Raw genomic sequence first — 19,397 nt, 5'->3', positions numbered from 1 at the left:
ATATGATAAACTCTCAAAACCAGAGAAGTGTACTATTTCAATGTATCACCTGGGTAAAAAAGACCATATGAAAAGAAGGCGTAAGAAATTTGCCCTTTTTAAGTTTGCCATTTAAAGTTCAAATCATAAGAAATTTTAATGGCATTGTGATAATTAAGGCAATAATTACTTTTACTGTAAATTCATTATTATGCAGTCAGAAAAACTGTTCCTAATGTACCATAGACGTTATCAAGACTTACTGAAATCCTAAATACCTCTTGTTATTGAACTTAAAGTTTGAGCTCATCTGTTAAAAAATCACTTGCTTTATTCTGTAGTGTAAAATACTAAGTTTACTGTTGTAAATTATAGTGGTATGATGTAATTGTACAAGTGCAAGCTGGTATAACAAAGCAGAGAAATTGGGCACTGGCCAGCATCATGGGCTATAGTTTTATTTCTATTATTTGCCATATCATTGCTGTACATTATGCACACTAAACCTACAAAACATAAAATATTTCAGTATTACTAAAATAAGACCTAGGCTATACTTTGATTAAATATTAATAGACTGCCTTTTAAAAAACATACAGAAAATTAAAAATTTCTGGAATTTAAAGTACTTTTTAGTACACAATTTTTAATTGTAAGTTTCATCAGTGCCATGGAGTTGCCTTTTACTGCTGACTCAGGGGACTGAATAATGATTAATGGGGCTAATTAGTGTGATTAGTACCTGACTCAGGTAATTTAGAAGACAAGACCACACATAATCTTAGGTATACGGACGTCCTTTTCATTATCTCAGAAGAAATGACTGAACATGGAATTTCCCACCTTTCACAAACAAAAATCTAGTACCGGTGTGTTTAGCATGATAACTTAGTAAGGGAATACTCCTAAGAATCCATATCAGTAATAAGACAGCTTCTTTAATAAAACTACATCCACAAAAAGAACTGCTTGATTGTTATACTATAACCAATACTCTGTAGTATCAAAGTATTTGGTAGAGACAAGACCACATATGCAGTACTCTAACATAATTTTAACCAGTTTTTGTTTACACTTGGAAATGTGCATGTGTGTATATGTATGTACACATACACAGAGAGAATAAATCTTACCAGTGTAAATGGGCTGACCATCTTAGCCTTTTCCGCTTTCTTCTTCTTTTCCTTGCTTAAACAGTATGATAGTTTTAGTGCATTTAAAAAGCAACAACATTTCACAGAAATACTAACGCAATATATTAATGAAGTTCAATTAAAATATAATTATGAAATAATTGTGTGTAAAATGAATATGATTTATTGAGCATTCTTGGAATGTTTGCATTTAAACCTCCAGGTATACAAATAGCATCAGCTCCTGACTGCTATAAATTTAAGTCAATCTCTTCCCAGTTCACCCCTCTCAAGGGCACAACACCACCACCATGAAGGGCTCGTGGTTCCACTATCTGACCAGGGAAGTTGTGAACTGAAGCAGTATATAGCTTTCAAAATGGGAAAGAGGAAAATAACTTATAAAATAAAATTTTTGCACATGGAGGATGAGGAATAAATAAAACGTTCAAGGTACGTAAAGTATTGATTCCCTACCATACTAAAAATTTTAATATAATTTTTAGCTGATGACATAATTGTATCCAAGATGGCCATTCCAACATAATTTCTGTCACATTTTAGAATTGTTTTTCAATAAACTGTAGTCAATACTGTGCAGACTTAGTTCTTAAAAGAAAAAGATAAAAGGTCCTTCTGCACCGAATGTGTCAATCAATACTACTCTCAAGTTGATACAAAGCTTTCTGTTATTAGGCTTTGCTGATAAAATAAAGTAAAAGAAAAAATTAAATTAAATAAAATATAAAATAAAATCTAAAATAAGATAATGTAATCTTATAAGCTTCAATACAGAACGTGTTTACAATGTTTAAGCTTACTGTTTGTCTTCAGATTCATGACCCCAGCTGGATGCAATGATCTCATGACTATTTCCATCTGCAGCACACTTCTGCTTCTTTTCATCTTCAGAATGCATTTTAAATTTATTTAAGATAGCTCCCTGTAAAATAATATTTGACCAAGAAATAGACAACCATTAAGTCAAGGACAGTAAACTGAATGACCATTTGTTTGAAATAAAAATATACTTATTAAAATCAATACAGTTATTAACGCTATACATTGCAAGTGAATCCTCCTAATGGGCAAGTATAAACGTGTTGAAACAAGACCAGCTGTTTGGAGTTTGCTTACAAACATCTACATTTTGTATTTGTACCTGTTTGGTAACTGTGGGTCACTCATTTAATTTCATTTGAATGATATAAGCATTATATTTTCTGCAATTCAGCACAGATATACAAAATAAATGATAAACTATATGTTTATTTAAAAGAATATGCCATTATTTGGAATTTTCCCAATTTCAGTTATCAGTGAATTTTATAAAATATCTCTTATTTAAAAAAAAATTTATTGACTTACCGTGAAGGTTGTTCTTGGTTTGTGTCTAGTTCTCTGAAAGATTAATCAAAAATCAGCAGAATTAATATGGTTAAGGACATGCAGCATGATTGGACTTTGCTCTTCTTATGTAAAACAGTGATGATGAACAGCTTTCTCTTGTTTTTTTCACCCTCCTGTTGCCTCGCCTACTTTGGAGAGTAAAGTGTATGCACTTTGGACTCTGCCTCGCTTTTCCTAAAGGGACTATTTAGCAAACAAAGTCCTTAAACCCACGCTTAGTTCATTGTCACCCAGGAAAACAAGCCTGAATAGTCTATTCTTCCACCAGGAAAAGTTCTCCTTATCTACTGTTGGCTTAATTATGCCCCTTAAAACTCCCAGGAATTCGTCTTTACCGTATTAAGGATGGTGCTGAATGCTCCAAGTAACTGTTACACTTAAAGATGAATCCATTCTTCAAGACACAGTGAGAATGAAACCAAATAACACAAAAAAAGTGTTTTGGTTCTTTTTCCTTCTTCTAAATCTAATCCAGAAAAACATGACCCATCTAGCCTGAAAGAAAGCAGGATTTTACCATAGTGCATATTGTTTCTCATTTCAGTAACTGCAGAACAGCAAGATGAGTTTCAGAGTGAGTTTAGAAACGGCTTGAAAATACCTATGGTCAGGAGAAATCTGCTCAATTAGTATCCTCCTGATTTTTGAATGATATTCAGATTCTAAATTGTTTGAAATGGACCATTTATTTTATTGTAGAATGTATTGTTTTTATCATTATCTGTAGGCATTACTTCAATTAAAATAATAACAGATACTTAAAACATTTAAAAGAAATTAATTTCACTTCTTAACTGTTATTTCAGCGTATATAGTAAACTAGATATGTTCAACATCTTTACAGAAGTAAAATTTATGAAAAGTGAAATAAAAATCCTTGTTCTAGAAGACAAGTAGATTTGTATGAATTTCTCTGTAGGTCTCCTACCACTTTACTTAAACAAAACTTAATTAATCTGATAATTAACCAGAAGAGATAATTTCTGTTTTTAGTCATGCATACTAGTAATCTCAAAATTTTTATAAAACTGAGTACTTTTACAGTGTTTTGGAATACAGAGTCTTATCAGAGTGAGGGTTACTTTAGAAAAGGTAGTTTACCATTGTCAGTCAAGCAAAATATAAAAGAGTAGTAAATGTAAGTATTATCTGTTTATGAAAAGTCATCCTGAGATATTTGTACAGACTTCTATCCACAGAAGTTAATGGGAATACTTCTGGGGTTTAACTTGTGTGTCTAAGTGCTTTGCTGGACTTGATCTTAATGGACTGGTCCAATTTCAGGTAAAGTCTGTTTGTCAATTTATTTCAGTAGGAACTGAATAAATTTGAATGAGCGACTCTAGAGAAAAGTATTGTTTCAAATTAAACAAATGAAACAATATATGCAGGTGTTTCACAACTGTTTCACCTTAAAGAGAAAACAGACAAAACTGCAAGATCTGTCACAATGTCCTGTTATCTCATTGCAATGTCTCAATGCTATTGCAGTACAATCATGACAAGAAAGTGAAATAGAAATAAATCAGAATAGCAATTTGTACCAGAGTTTCTACTGCCTGCATATGGTAGTACAAAGAAATTAAAGACTGTTTTATAGCTGGTTTTATCATACTAGGAGCTGAACCAACTAAACTAATATAAAAAAAAGTTGGAAAATTGGGACAGTACAGTATTTTACATCTACTTAGTAAGGTACAAAATTCTGTTATTTCTCTATAGCTTCTGTACTTTGACTTTTTAGTGACATAGCTTCACAGTTGCACAGAATCTGAGGCCAGAATAAGATCACCAAATCTTTCTTCTCTTGTATCTCATGGTTTGCTATAAATCATTCAGATGTTTCCATGTTAAAACTGATAATTTGAGTTAGACTATATAATTTCAGCCTGAAGAAATTAAATTTGTGTCATAGACCAAGAACAGAAGACTCTGAGGCATCACCACTGCTCGTTACCTGCACTCGAGTATACAAAAAACATGTAGGTGAACACAGTAGCTGACTCACAATCCAAGATATATGAGAAGACCCCGAAACAACGTAGGTGCCAGTTAATCTAATCTGAGGAGAAATACTTTCTCATCCAAAGTCTGGCAACCAGTTTTGCCCTAAATATATGAGCAGGATTCATAAACCCAGTGTCTGAAAAATACTTTCTTTATTCCCTCAGATCAGTTATTTGGTTAAATCACTAGCTTAACCCAATCTTTTACCAATCTTTGATGACATCAAGTGAGATTTCTTTTTAATTCTATGTGCTGAAGCCCTGAAGCATGAAATCTTGTATAGACATTGTCTGTATCAAATAGACATTGACTTAATGCAAAGTAAAGATGTTCTGGACATCTTGAAAGCGGAGTGTCCTGTTCACTCAAAAGTCCAAGAAAGCAAGCCTTTCTTTTTCTCCTTCTACTTACTAGTCACAAAATTTCCCACAGAAGATGGATTTAAACAGAGATGACCAATCTATGAGCTTTGAGCTATTTAGGGCTCATAAACTATCCAAAACTCATACCCAAACCAGTTTGTTATCCTATAATCAGAAGAAGCAGAGATCTGCTGATATAGGAAATGTTGGACAATTCAAATCCCTTGTTGTACAAGCAAGTGAAAAATGACTGATAAGGTTAATGCACCTGGATTGTCCAAAACTCTGCTACATGTCCATCTTAGTCCTATCACACAGTGGACCAGTGGGACTCTGTGGAGATGATGACAACTGTAGCTCAAAGAACTACCTCTACTGAGTTACGTGGTAAATGTCTTAAGAGATTTTAGACAGTTGAAAATTCTGGAAAGTGACTCATAGGATCAGGAAAGTTGACCTTGTCTAAATTAAAGCATATACATGAGGAAAACATATAGTTTCTCTTAAAAAATTGCAGTTGCTCACAAGTTAGTTGCACCTATTGGCTAGCTGCTTCTATGCTCCATTTCCCTTCACAGAAATTGTTTAGTTCAAGACAGAGCAATACCTCTTGAATATTATTACTTCTATGAGGACCTTCATTGTCAGATATCTTTTCTATGTGAAAATACTTATAAATATTCATAAGGTTTACTCAGCCCTCTCTTTATTAAGGTAGTAGCCAATTTCCTTTTGCCTGACAGAGTTTTACGGCTCCTGGATTATACTCATACATCTTTTTAAGAATTTTGAGCATAAGAACTTCTTGTGTTTTTGAAAGATGACCATTAGATCCCTTGAAATATCCCGGAGAGATTGTAATGCTGTAGACTGAAGAACAATTAATTCCCTTCTTCTACTTGATATAAATGCATGGCTTGAACATCTTTCTTGGGCACTCTACTGCAATGACAGACTGTACTGTAACAATAAACTATGACAAATCTTAAATCCTTCTCTAATTCATTGCTTTTACAGACCATTCACCACTTTTATCAGTATAGCTCTGTTCTTCACAGAAGTGTTTAAGTTGTATTTTGCATGATTATAACAATTTTTGGACTTCAGTTGTTAGGTAACACAGATCATTCTGTATTGTAACTCAATATTAATTATTCCAGACTGTTTCCATGCATTTTTGTAATCTAAATTTACTTATCCAACCCTCTGCTATATGTCAAAATGTCTTAATATTTTATGAACAAACTGATCACAAATCAGCTTCTGGAATGGCAGAAAAAGGCATTTGAAAAATAGGGCTTTCATGTGTTGTGATGAATTTTCAACTAGTTATGCTTCCAGAAAAGAACTCGTGTTGAGAAATCTCACCCTACAAATCACACATTGGATCCATGTATTTTTTTATCTGATGCAGGCCAGCGAAGGAGATGACCAAGTGACGCAACAGCAGAATAAACAACTGACACAGAAACTTTAATCTAATTTTGACATCAGAGTCAAAACATTGTGAAATGATGGCATGATACCCTCAAAATTTTTTGAACAATATCAAGAAAACCTAAACCGTTTTATGCTTATCAACAAAAATAGTAAACAAGACAAGAATCTGAAGCAAATACTTCAAAGCCTTTACATATTATAACCAGAGAAAAGGACACAAACTATTTTTTTCTTTTATTTCTGTTAAAGATGGAGAGCTGTTTTTTCCAATAAGGTCCAGGTAGGCAAAATGGTGAAGAGGGTCCCAGGAATCCTGTAATGATTTCTCAGGGACATTCAGCTCTAGCATAGGCTAGAACAAATGTGAACAAGCTCTGATTTATGATACTCAAGGAACTCCTGATGCATTTTAGCAGTCTCCTTTCTGTTAATCAGTGCTGGATAAGAATACTACGTTGTACAGGAATTTTGCCAACTTGGCCACTCTTCTATCACTCAGAATTGTCTTATATGAAGAGAATTATCATCAAGTCAGAATAATGACAATTTTGTGTTCCCTGAACTATTCCGTATGCTCAGCCACAAGATACCGCCTATAGGAATTGCCAGATATCTTATTTGTCCTGGACTAAGCATGAGGTCAAACTAAGTTATTGTAAGCATCAAGCTTCTGTTTGTATTCAAAAAGAAAGTGTACTCTGAAAAGAATGTTTTAATGATATTAAAAAGCTCCACTTTTATTGTCTGGTGATCTGATTTGGAGTTGTTTATTCAAGTAAGGGAGACTGACACAAACTAAAGTAAGGTCAATAGCTTCCTCTTAGTAATGTGTCAGTTTTCAGCTTTACAAACTCAGTCTTGTTTCTGAAAGCTTCAAATTTTTTTTGGCTTATACTTAACCAACAAGAGAAAATGCAGACAAATCTGCAGCTCACTTTGAGAGATATTTCCTAAATACGGAAAACAACTGTCTTGGTGTTTATTTATCACTGAAGTTATTAAATATGACTTGATTATGCATTGATGTGTGAGGAGATAATATTTTTCATAATCATTGCTTGCAGTAAGTTGCATTTAAAATGTGATACTTACTACATTTATAACAGAAAAATGTATTTAACTGAAGTGGTATTTACATTTGTCTCAGATTTATTGAGATTTCTTAAACTATTTAAAGCAGAATTAAAAAGTTCCACCTTTACAGAGCATGAGCAGATGTTTTCACCCTGAGCATATCTAGAAAAACACATGCCTTTTGAATCTGGAAAAACAAGATATACTCATTCAAAGAAATGCAGTATAGAACATTAGGGATTTAAAAGTGGTCAGGACTTTATTTCACAGTTTACTGTATTTAATATGCTATACAAAAGATGATGGAAAAACAATAATACAAGTGACTTTTTGTGCGGGTGGAAAACATTTTTCCCTATTGAAGTTGAGTAAAGAATATATTACAGACACATCCAATTTTTTTTTTCCTGATAATTTTTCTAGCCAATGATATGCCTGATAACATTGTAACAGTACAAGTAATGAAGGACCTTGAATGAACTTTTGTCTTTCCCTCACTGAATCACTTTGGACACCTTTTGCCAAGCACAAAGAGCCTTTGTAAGCTGAACATACACAACATAAAAGTATTCAGCAGTTACTGATTAGTTACTACACACAAAAGATAATTTGAATTAATGAAATACTAAACTGAGTGTTAGTATGCGCAGTGCCCTGGAATAAGAAACAGAAAAAGTCTTTGCTGGCCAGGAAGTTCTCAGTGAGGTAGTGCAAGGCTGGTTTCTACTGCCCCTGGAATGGATCCTCAGTGTGACCGAATTGTTATCTTCCAAATCCCTGCTTTTCCCTTAGGATTTTATTCCTTTTCATCATGATGCTTTTCCTCTTGAATCCTTAAACTGCTGCCTAGCTCCATCTCAAAAGCCTTACCTCTGTCTGCAATTTTACCTCTCTTAACTTGCAGAAGTCCACTCTATAAACTTTTTCACAGTTCTTGCTCAGAATTTAGTAATTTCCTCGTAAGTCTGAGAGAGGGTTAAGCAGCTATGCCTTGGATCACAAACAGCTGAACTCCTCAGGAGGAGGGGAGGGAGTTTACAAACTCAAGTAATTAGATATTAAATATATAATGGTATTAATATTATATCCTATACAGGAATCAAAGCTATTCATGTTGACTTATTCCCTTCTACAATATTATTTAAAATTGTACTTCATAAATACTTGCATTCTATTCCATACAATTTGTGAAATGTCTAGGTTACCCAGAAAATTATGAGAAGAAAAACCTGTTGTTCAGCTTCCGTGTTAATTATTGTCAGGATTAATAGCCTTGCTTAGCATTAGTAGATAACTTGCTTAACATTTGTAGCAAAATTTGCTGAAGGCTTAGGCCACAAGCTGTGGACTTTCACCTAGATGTGCTTTTGTCTAGGATAGAGTTAATTTTCTTCTGTGTTTTGGCTTCTGTGTTTCTGCTGTGTTTTGGCTTTAGTATGAGAATAATGTTGATAACACACTGAAGTTTTAGTTGTTGCTAAGTAGTGTTTAACCTAAGTCTAGGACTTTTTAGTTTCCCATGCTCTGCCAGTGAGCAGGTGCACAAGCAGCGCAAACCAGAAGATAAGGAGGCTACAACGGTCAGTAGAAGCTGCAACTCGACAAGATAAGAACAGTTAATGGCCTGCCTGGAGACAGAGAAAGAAACCAATAAGGTGTTAGAAGACCCCAGAAGAGAAATCACCATTGGACTAAAAAGACACGTGAAGAACATGTGAAGAGCACGTGAGGGGCGGGTGCAGAGATTGCAAGGGTATAATTGTCCAGGGATTGCTTTGTCCAGGGTCCCTCTCTGGAGGCACCCAGCTCGAGCTGTTTTTTTCTGGCTGTACCATCTGAATTTTTTTTTTTTTTTTTTAAGATTTGATGCCTCAGACTCTGCTACAGGAAACCCAGGGTCGAGGCCAATGAAAGAGGAAGTGCCCGAAAGTGAGTGTGTGTGTGTGTTTGAGCGAGGAGTCGAAAGGGGCATCCACCTGCTCCCTGGAGTTGCCCACTGCAAAGGGACTTGGGGCCTAGCAGTTAAAGTCTCTGGTGGTGTGTGTGCAACTCCTTGAATGGTGTGGGGATGCTCAGGCAGCGGCTTCTCCCTTAACATTCTGCTTATTAATACTGAATTCCAAAGTTTGTTTTATTTCTCTATTTCACAGTTACAGTTCATCATACCCCTTACAAATCACAAAAAATGAGGAGTGGAAGAGATCTCAGAATGTCATCCCATGCATCTTCCTTCCTCCGGATCAGATCAACTATTCCATCTGTCATTCTTGACAGATGTTTGAGTTCTGTCATTCCATTGGTAGTTTCCAAAAACAAAGATGGAGACTTTCAGACTATCTGAACTGTTAGGACATTTTTCTGATGTCTAACCTGAATTGCCCCTGAGATAGATTAGACCTCTTACCCCTTTCCTATCCACAGCAAATATAAAGAACAACTTCTTTATAACCTTCTGGATAGAGTTTGTGTTATTGATCTTTGACATTGCTATCCTCTGGACTCAAACTGTTTCACAGGAGTTTTTTGAGGAAAGTAGACCCAAACTGGGGTTTATTTCAAAAACAGGCAAATATTTTTAATTTCTACAACTAATTTGACTTTCTTGTGCTGTAGCAGAATGGAAATATACTTACTTATTTTACTTAATCTTGTATATTGAATTTTGTTACTGTAGTGAAATGACTGAAAATAATAACTTCATTCAGTTAATGTCATAAGAGATTGATTATGGCAGTATGATCATGTTCTGCATGTGAGTCTTTGACCAAAGTCAAATTGTTTTGTTCCTTTTTGATGTTTACTGTAAAACAAATGATTGTAAGCTAAATGTGGTTCTACAGGCAACTGTATTCAGTGCAGATACACACTCGTTCACAAGTTCCAAACCTTTTAAATAGCCATGCCCAAAGACACTGGGGTAATGCTTTCTCTTACCAACCACTTCTGCTTCCAGAAACATACTGCCACATGACACAGCTCTGTCTGCTTTACACGGCACAACGTCAACGTATCCCTGAAAATAATCCAAGGAAACCCACCAGGAAGATTCCAGTTATGATATCAAGATGTGCCTGCATGTGATCACTTTGCAAGAAATAGTTCTAGAGCAGAAGAGGATCTGACAAAAGATAACTAAAAAGACTGGAGGAATTAACTCTCTCACCATGCAAGACTTCAGTGATTAGAACATCAGATTTATGTGTGTTGTGGACAGCTACATTATGGCTACAGTTACTCAAGAGGCAATTACCTATAGTCATTCTATTGACCCAGACTAGATGCTCTATTATCTCATTAATTTATCTGTATCTTCTCTTAACTCCCAATTTCCCTCATTCCATAAGGGTTCATTAATCTTAATTTCCACAAATTTATTTCCTAAAGACCTACCTAATGGCTAATCAGAGCTCCTCATCTTTCCCAGCGCTTCCAGGTACAAGCTCCTGGTTTGCTTGCAGTTCTAAGCCGTCTTTAGTCCATGGGCTGTCAACAGCTGAAGCTGGTAGCAGAGAGGATGGAAAAAGAGACCAGGAAGAAGCAAGCATGTTTACATTGATCCCAAGCAAGATACATTTATGCAAGCTTACTCACTACAACGGTTAGTCTCACTGTGGACTGGTTGTTTACCAGGTATCATTTCCATTTTCTGCTTCTAGTTCCTGGGTACAAGATACGTTTTTACAAAGTGTTAATCAGCTACTGATAAATATACAATAACTAATGTTTCTTAGGGATAAAGGAATTTTCTGTCTGTTAGAATAATTTGTTCTATTTCTTTTAGAAAAAAAAATTATTGAGTGTGGCTTATATTTGATGCAGAAAAAAGTTTTCTTCACAGAGACCCAGAAATGCCCAAGAGTCATAACTTAGTCTGGTTTCTAGTCTGCAAGAATTATGAGAAATCTATTCTCACACTACCAAACAGATCAACTCTTTTACAAGCCACAGGCTCTCAAGTCACTCAAGCACAATTCAAGTTGCCTCATCATTTGCCAAACATCACTCTTAGAGGGACAACTGCATAGCATTTAGATGTCAGCTTTTGATAGCTGATCTGCTTTACCCTATATGTTTCATGCTTTTTAAAGGATAGAAAAGTTGTCTTCCCAAGTCAGTAAAATATTCTACCTTATTGGCAACTCTGTAAAAATCTAAATGAGAGCCAGTCCTAGAAAAACTACTAAAAAACATTTCTTAACTGTCTTATCTTCATAGCAACTACTTCATATATTTATTAAGCAGACACTGTAGGCTACAGTATTATAGTGCTTGATATAATTTTGTGAATATCTATACTACAATAATATTATTTTACTTAAACTTATACCACTATTCTAAACTAAAACTAATTTCTCTCCTATTAAAAATACCATTTTTCTCTGTTCTTTCTTTTCAGTCAAAACTCACTCCAGTTCTGACAAGCTGGCATACCTTAAGATCACTAAAATGCATTCTGATTCCAACAGGGTTTATCGCTTTACTCACAAATGTTATCCATAAAGGGCAAAACAACTTTTTCCTTCTATTTCGCAATGAAACTCAAATTTATTAGACTTCTGTCTTTGAAATAAAAATTTCTTTTTTTCTTATTTTTTACTCATTTCTAAGCATAAATTTTGTATAAAGGTGACATACCATATTAAACAGCAACATGATTGATGAAATTTAAGTGCTAAGCTTGGCAAACTCATAGAGTAATATAAGTGATCAGAGAGCTTCCTGCCCAATAAACACAAAGAACCAATACAAAGTATTTAATTAATCAGCAAGCTTCTTGGGTCTTCCCCAATGCCTTCTCCCCTTCCCCGCGTGGACTGTGAAATCACAACATGATTTCTTGTCTACTTCCCAGGCAGAATGGGAGATGAAGGCTGTAGGTCAGAGCCAGAAGGACTGGGGGTGGCTCCACAAAAAGTCAAGGTTCACAGGGACCCTCGAATCACAAGGCTTAGCACCATGTTCCAGCACCATGAGAGATAATTGAAGGAACGCGGTGATCTCTGCTCATATTCCTATTACCTCACCCTTTGCACTCTAGTCTTCCTCCTTTCTGACTCAACCCTGAGTCACTACCTCTGCCCAGTTTACATTCTGCTTGCACACAATGACACGTGATCCTGTGTGAGGGTTATGACCCTAAATGTAATTCTTTGATTTCTTTTTATAGTCAGCAACAAATAATGAATGATTAACAGCTCATCCTGACTGAACAAAGTGTTCAGAGAAGCCCTGTTCTCCCTGTCACCATTCACTGAGAGTGATTTTGTTAGTATGGAACAATATGTTCAAGGAAGTGACTCCCATCAGCTCATTTGAGCACTCAGTCAAACTGACATACCTGTTACTGTAAGAAAAGCCTTATATCCTTTGTATCCACTGTCTGCACCTGGCACACTAGGAATGCTGTTCCAGTAGAAATTAGAGATCCTAAGGCCCCCATACTAAGGACCCACAGGTTCCACCTGTGGGCAAGGTATGCTTATTAAATACTACAGGGATTCCTCGATGGGAGCATCCTCTGGGGTTCCTTGTATAGTAAATACTATGAAGGAGAACTGAATTTAGAAAATGGATCTGTTTTAAACTACTTCTGGAGAAGTATCTGTGGGACTTGGTGGTATGCAAACAAAGCCTTTTATCTAACCACTAGAGGAAATGATCTGGTAGTGATTCCATGTCATAGGCCATTTGCAGAAGACATTATAGGATTTTCCATGGTGTCTGGGGACAGATATATTGCTAGGTTATCCCCTATCCTAAAGAAGATACATGATTTCTGCAGTGATCATACACGGCTGGTAATCAGTTCATGAAGAGGTCCCTTGAGCTGACAGTTATAACCAGGTGTGACCAGAACAAGGCCAAGTCCTATAATCAAAACTGATTCCATGGTATGGTGCACCTGAGAGAGGAGAACACATCTGCCTAGGTTATTTACAGAACATCTTGGCAACACATTAGCAAAAAAAAATGCCTATTACTGTATGTGTCAGGACCAGGAAGAATTTTTCACACCCCACTTGGATAATCCACATCTAATGTGTATGTGAAATCGTATGTTTGTAAGAACAAAAATTATTTTAAATGTGGTAATTCATCTTGTCCCAAAAAGATCTGTGACAAATACTCTTTCAGAATACTGGTGTGGTGGGTCACTTCACAGGACATAATTACCACCCACTTTCCTAATTGATTTCCACCTATATTCATATTTCAAGTAGACTGAACTATTTAAGCGTGGTAGGTCTCTCAAGAGCAGTATATGTACATGCTTCTGTAAGGCCTAAAAATTAAGATAAGTCTATAGCATCATGAGTGCATGTATGGTCTTTTCATATACTCGTGCTTAGATTGGGTGAGCACACTTAATTTGTTATATAGTTCACCTTGTTCCAGTGAAATCTGGCACCCACACTGACAATTTCCTCTGGTTCACAAGAAGTGAAGACAGGCAGGCAGAATAATGCGTACTCTAAGATTTCATAGTAAGATGTTCCCCATAAACATTTTAACCCCAAGAATGGGTAGAACTTATTATCCTGTTTCTTTTTATGTCCCACCCCTATGGCAGTGATCAAAACGTCCTTTGTGCTAGCACAGTATCAATAGTAGTGGCTTATTCTGATAATGGTAAGCGGAGTAAACTGATCTCCTCCCAACAGGTCACATGGATACGGATAAGAACTTGATTTTCATGCCATATCAGATGACTCATACATTAGTGTTAAGCCACAATAGGAAACAGAGGAAAGCAACAATGACATTGTTCACCTAGGAAAAACCCCTTTCTTCTTCATGTATATTTATATCAATATATGGAAAAGGAGAGGGGTAAACTACAAAAAAAAGAAATGTGTGTATATATCTTCTATACCAGCAAAATATGAGTAGAAATAATGGCAAATGTTACCAAAACCCTCTGTTGTGCACCAACTTTGATCTAGATTATAATAAAAAGTCAGACTTTTGTGTCTCTTTTGATCTGGGTATATAATTCTAGTCTAATGGTGTTTAAGAGTAGGTTCTCAGTTTCTGATTGCTAGGTTTACCTTATATTTTTTGCAGTGAACCATTTACTAACTTGACAGATCCAGAAAGCTATACTGTACAGATGTATTTCTGCACACTCAGAGAGCCCTTTTACTTCAATAGCAGTCACCCAGGACACAACTGTCAACTATACATAATGAATATGTTAACATTTCTCTATCCAGAATAAAATAGGGATATATGGGAAACTCAGTCCACAACTATACTGAGAATTCACATTAATATGAGAACAACACAGGCTTTTATGATCCAGTTACACACTTACAACCAAAACAGTGGTAAAAACTGAACTCACAGCTCTGGCTACTCCTGCTTGGTTGCGTTGCTCCTAAAACTTGGGAGATTATAACAATAGCAACCTGAATTCAGAGCAAGCAAGAGTAATTGATAAACCTTGAGGCCACTGAATTCAGAAACTTGTAAAAGGGGCTTTCAAGCCTTAAGGATTGATTAGCTTTCCTTAACTAGTAAAGATTGCACAGCCTTTAAAAACACTGCCTCAGAGTGGAGTATGATTATCAGCTACATTGCAAGAAGAATCTCCTGTAAGAAATTTAGTAGGCAGATGTTTGTCCTGGTTTGGACTAAAAGGGAACTAATTTTATTTTCAGTGATTTTTTCCTTTCAGCTAAGTTTCTTCTAAGTAACTGCACTTTCTGAAACTAACTGCATGTTTTGCAGACAGTGTCTGCTTCCAGGACTGATAACGCTCAAAGTTTATAGTTACTACTCAGGTAACGGTAGGAATGTTATGCAGAAAGGCTCTTGCGTGTACTTATTCCTAGAGAAACCAAGGTCACTGCTAAATTCCTCACTAATTACAAGTGAAGTGCCCTAGAAGGGTCGCACCTCCAGAGAGGAGTGGACAGGACAGGTGACCCAAAATTGACCAACGAGGTATTCCATCCCATACACATCATTCTCAGTATAAAGCTGAGGGATCACAAGGGTCTCACTCTCCTCTTCATGGGGAAATCATGCTTGACCAATCTGATAGCCTTCTATGATGACATGACTGGCTGGGTTGATGAGGGGAGAGCAGTGGATGTTATCTACCTTGACTTCAGCAAGGCTTTTGACACTGTCTCCCATAACATCCTCATAGGAAAGCTCAAGAAGTGTGGCTTAGATGAGTGCACAGTGAGGTGGATCGAGAACTGGCTGAACGACAGAGCCCAGAGGGTTGTGATCAGCGGTGCTCAGTCTAGTTGGAGAGGCCTATGGCTAGTGGTGTTCCCCAGGAGTCAGTACTGGGCCCAGTCCTGTTTAACTTATTCATCAATGACCTGGATGAAGGAACAGAGTGTACACTCAGCAAATTTGCTGATGACACAAAAATGGGAGGGGTGGCCGATACCCCAGAAGGCTGTGCTGCCATTCAGTATGACCTGGACAGGCTAGAGAGCTGGGTGGAGAAGAACCTCATGAAGTTCAACAAAAGCAAGTGTAGAGTCCTGCACCTTGGGAGGAATAACCCCATGCACCGGTACAGGTTGGGGGCTGATCTACTGGAGAGCAGCTCTGCAGAGAAGGACCTGGGTGTTCTGGTGGACAACAAGTTCACCATAAGCCAGTGTGCGCCCTTGTGGCCAGGAAGGCCAATAGTATCCTGGGGTGCATTAGGAAGAGTGTGGCCAACAGGTCAAGGGAGGTTATCCTGCCCCTCTACACGGCCCTGGTGAGGCCACATCTGGAGTACTGTGTCCAGTTCTGGGCCCCCCAGTTCAAGAAAGATAAGGAATTACTGGAGAGAGTACAGCGAAGGCCTACAAAGATGATCAAAGGACCGGAGCACCTTTCTTATGAGGAGAGGCTGAGAGAGCTGGGTCTGTTCAGTTTGGAGAAGAGAAGACTGAGAGGGGATCTTATCAACACTTACAAATACCTTAGGGGTGGGTGTCAAGAGGAGGGGACCAGACTCTTCTCAGTGGTGCCTAGTGAGAGGACAAGGGGCAATGGGCACAAGCTGAAACATGGGAAGTTCCATCTGAATATGAGGAGGAACTTCTTTACTTTGAGGGTGGCAGAGCACTGGAACAGGCTGCCCAGGGAGGTTGTGGAGTCTCCTTCTCTGGAGATATTCAAAATCCGCCTGGACGCAACTCTGTGCAACATGCTCTAGGTGAGCCTGCTTTGGCAGGGGGTTGGACTAGATGATCTCCAGAGGTCCCTTCCAACCCTTAACCATTCTGTGATTCTTCTATGGCTGGCGTACAAGAAGGACTCTGTCCGTTTTCCTCCTGCCCTTGATTCCAATCCGTGCGTTTCTGAATCCAGTTCCTGTCTGTCGCTGAGTCCAGTCTGGGCCTTGCTGGAGCCTGCCCTGCAGTGCTGGTGGTGACATGACTGTCATTGGGGGAGGTCAATCTTGGTTTTGTATATATTTGTATAAAATTTAATTATTTCCATTATTATTATTATTATACTCTTTTTTCATTGCTATAGTTTATTAAAACTGTTTTAACTTTCCAACCCATAAGTCTCTCTCCCTTTTCTCTTTTCCTTCTCCTTCTGGGCAGGAGGAGAGGGTTAATAGAGAGCATCTGCCATTGATTTAATAGCTGCCCCAGCTTTAAACCATGATAATGTTTCAGAACAGTTATCTGCACACTGAAAGATTTGGCTAGCAGGTTATTCCACCTAGAAGAAAGCTATGAGAATGTAAAATCATATGAATCCTGGAAAAATTGTTGGAATTGGCATCTGAGGAAGTATCTGAATTAATAGAACCACAGTGCCTTTGAAGTAGCAGTGATACAACGGTTAAGTCAGCAAGAGTAATACTGGGACCTGTGAATCAAGCAGAAATACAACGGGAGGAGCTGCAAACTCAGCTTCAACAAATGACCAAGGTAATGAAGAAGGAATGCAAGGAAATCTCAGTCCTGTGTATCTGACAAAAGGTCTGCACATACTGTAATTTTCATAAATATGGTCATAAAAGACCCACAGCCTCCATTTAAAAATAAAGATCAAAAGGAACAGAAAAGGGAAAACAGTTCTTAGCGTGGGTTTAGCTCTTTGGGTAAAAAGAGGTGGTAACAGTAACTGCAAAAGACCCTTGGAGAACTTGATAAAAACTTCCTTCAGAGAACACAAAAGGGACTGCAGGAAAGCAACATCGTAACATTTGAGAAAAAGAGGCAAATATGAGAAAATAGGATAGAACCCATAAATTCCTTGCAGGCTTGTTTTGTCAAGCTAACGAAAAAAGATGATGAAGAAGAACAAAAACTAACAGGTCCCTCTCAGTGAAGCCCTCAGGCATCATCTCTTCCTCTCAATAACAAAGACTAGGGACACTCTGCTGTCTACCTGCCCTGGTGTAGTGGTAAAATTACAATATAACCAATGCAAATGGCCAATAAAAATATTAGTGCTGGGTGGTCAGGGAAAGAACATTAACTACCACTAGTGCCATGGTGGTAATTGATAGTGTAGTGTAAATAAACACTCTTCAATGAACATTTGTTCCAGCTGGAACTCAAAAAAGTGGAAAAATTATAAAACTTGTATTATATGCATGAAAGGATAGGAAAGCACCTGTATTAAGAACTCTGCCTGCAGTTAAATAGCTGCCAAGTTCAGGAATTCCTTCTGAGTATAGGAATGGGAGGATCCCTCTTAGAAACAGCAGGGAATTATTGGCACAGCCTTGCCAAAAGAGAATGGATTAGCTGCAGATTTTGCTACGGATGTTTGTGAAATTGGGGCTGACCAGTGGGACATGAGGGTGGAGTGATTCCTGCAAGTCATTGATGCTTTGTTATTAAGAATCCGGAGGAAGTAAAAACAGTGGATATTTGGGTAACAGAATTTCCTCAAGTTTTGCGTGTCTGTAAGTTAAAATGTGGAAAAATATAAGTTGTGTATTAATTAAAGGTCCAAGTCCTCCTTCCCAAAGAACAATATCAACACCCACAAGAAGCAGATGAAGAACTCCAACCCACCATCAACAAGTTTTCTGGAAAGCGAGGTCCTAGTACAGAGACTTACAATTTTAACATCCCATTTTGTCCAGGGTTAAAAGCAAAGAAAAAGCCTAACGGTGGATTTTTAACACTTAAATAAGGTAACTACCCCTCAGGTTGTTTGCGGTGGAAACATGCCTGAAATTCTTGCAGCACTAAGCAGAATATCTCACTGATTTTTTGTTATTGACTTAGCCAATGCTTTCTTTGCAATTCCACTAGCAGAGCAAAGCTGGTAGAAACAAGCATTTTACCTATGAGGGAAAGTAATATTGTTTTATCCATGTACCTCAAGACTTTCAGATCAAATGTACCAAATGTGGATGAAATTACCAGCAAAATGTGTTACGTCATATCATATATGGATGATGTGTCGGTACATGGAAAAACTGAATTGAAAGTCCAGGAACATACCCAAGAAGTAATTAGCATTACTCAAAATACATGCTTTAAAGTTAATCATGACAAAACTCAGTTGGTACAACCTGAAGTGAAATATTCAGAAATAGCTTTAGGTCAGGAAGGGAGAGTGATGCTGGGATGACCAAAGGGTAGAACTGACTATGAGAGTCCATGCCCCCAGAATAATAATTGTATTAGATTCACTTTTGGAATTGCTTACATTATTGTGAGAATATCCTTACATTTGCAGAAATCGGTAAACCACTAATCAAATCAGTGAAGAAATCTCACAAACAAGAACAGAAAGAACAGGAAGAAGCAAAACCACACTAGTTCAAACCCTGGCCATCAGATGCCCCAGTTCTTGTAAGCTGTTTCATGTTCAGCTGGCCACTACCGATCTAGACCCCAAGACTGTGCTATTTCAAGAACAGAAATAAGATGCAAGTTACAGTCTTTGCTTTGAGAGTCTTAAGCTCAGTGGGAAAGAACTCTATTCCATATTAAAAACCAGGTTTAGCATTGGTATAGGCAATGAGCTTTGGGAATACATCACTAGAGGCTGTTTT

At 37.3% G+C, this 19,397-nt stretch overlaps 1 protein-coding gene across 1 annotated transcript in view; it reads right to left on the bottom strand.

Annotated features, from left to right (window-relative positions):
* The window catches only part of LOC137665455 (ATP-dependent translocase ABCB1-like), a 60,697-nt gene that overhangs the window by 40,937 nt on the left and 363 nt on the right, over window positions 1-19,397 (bottom strand). Inside the window, exons 2-5 of the mRNA XM_068404456.1 lie at window positions 10,796-10,904; window positions 2,481-2,513; window positions 1,934-2,055; window positions 1,113-1,167 (exon numbers count right to left, since the gene is read on the bottom strand). Coding sequence (XP_068260557.1) covers window positions 1,113-1,167; window positions 1,934-2,031 — 153 coding nt within the window. The 5' untranslated portion in view covers window positions 2,032-2,055; window positions 2,481-2,513; window positions 10,796-10,904. The remainder of the gene's footprint in view (window positions 1-1,112; window positions 1,168-1,933; window positions 2,056-2,480; window positions 2,514-10,795; window positions 10,905-19,397) is intronic.

This window comes from Nyctibius grandis, chromosome 7 (genome assembly GCF_013368605.1).
Source record: "Nyctibius grandis isolate bNycGra1 chromosome 7, bNycGra1.pri, whole genome shotgun sequence".
NCBI classification, from domain to species: domain Eukaryota; kingdom Metazoa; phylum Chordata; class Aves; order Nyctibiiformes; family Nyctibiidae; genus Nyctibius; species Nyctibius grandis.
This window is presented reverse-complemented; position numbering and strand designations above follow the sequence as displayed.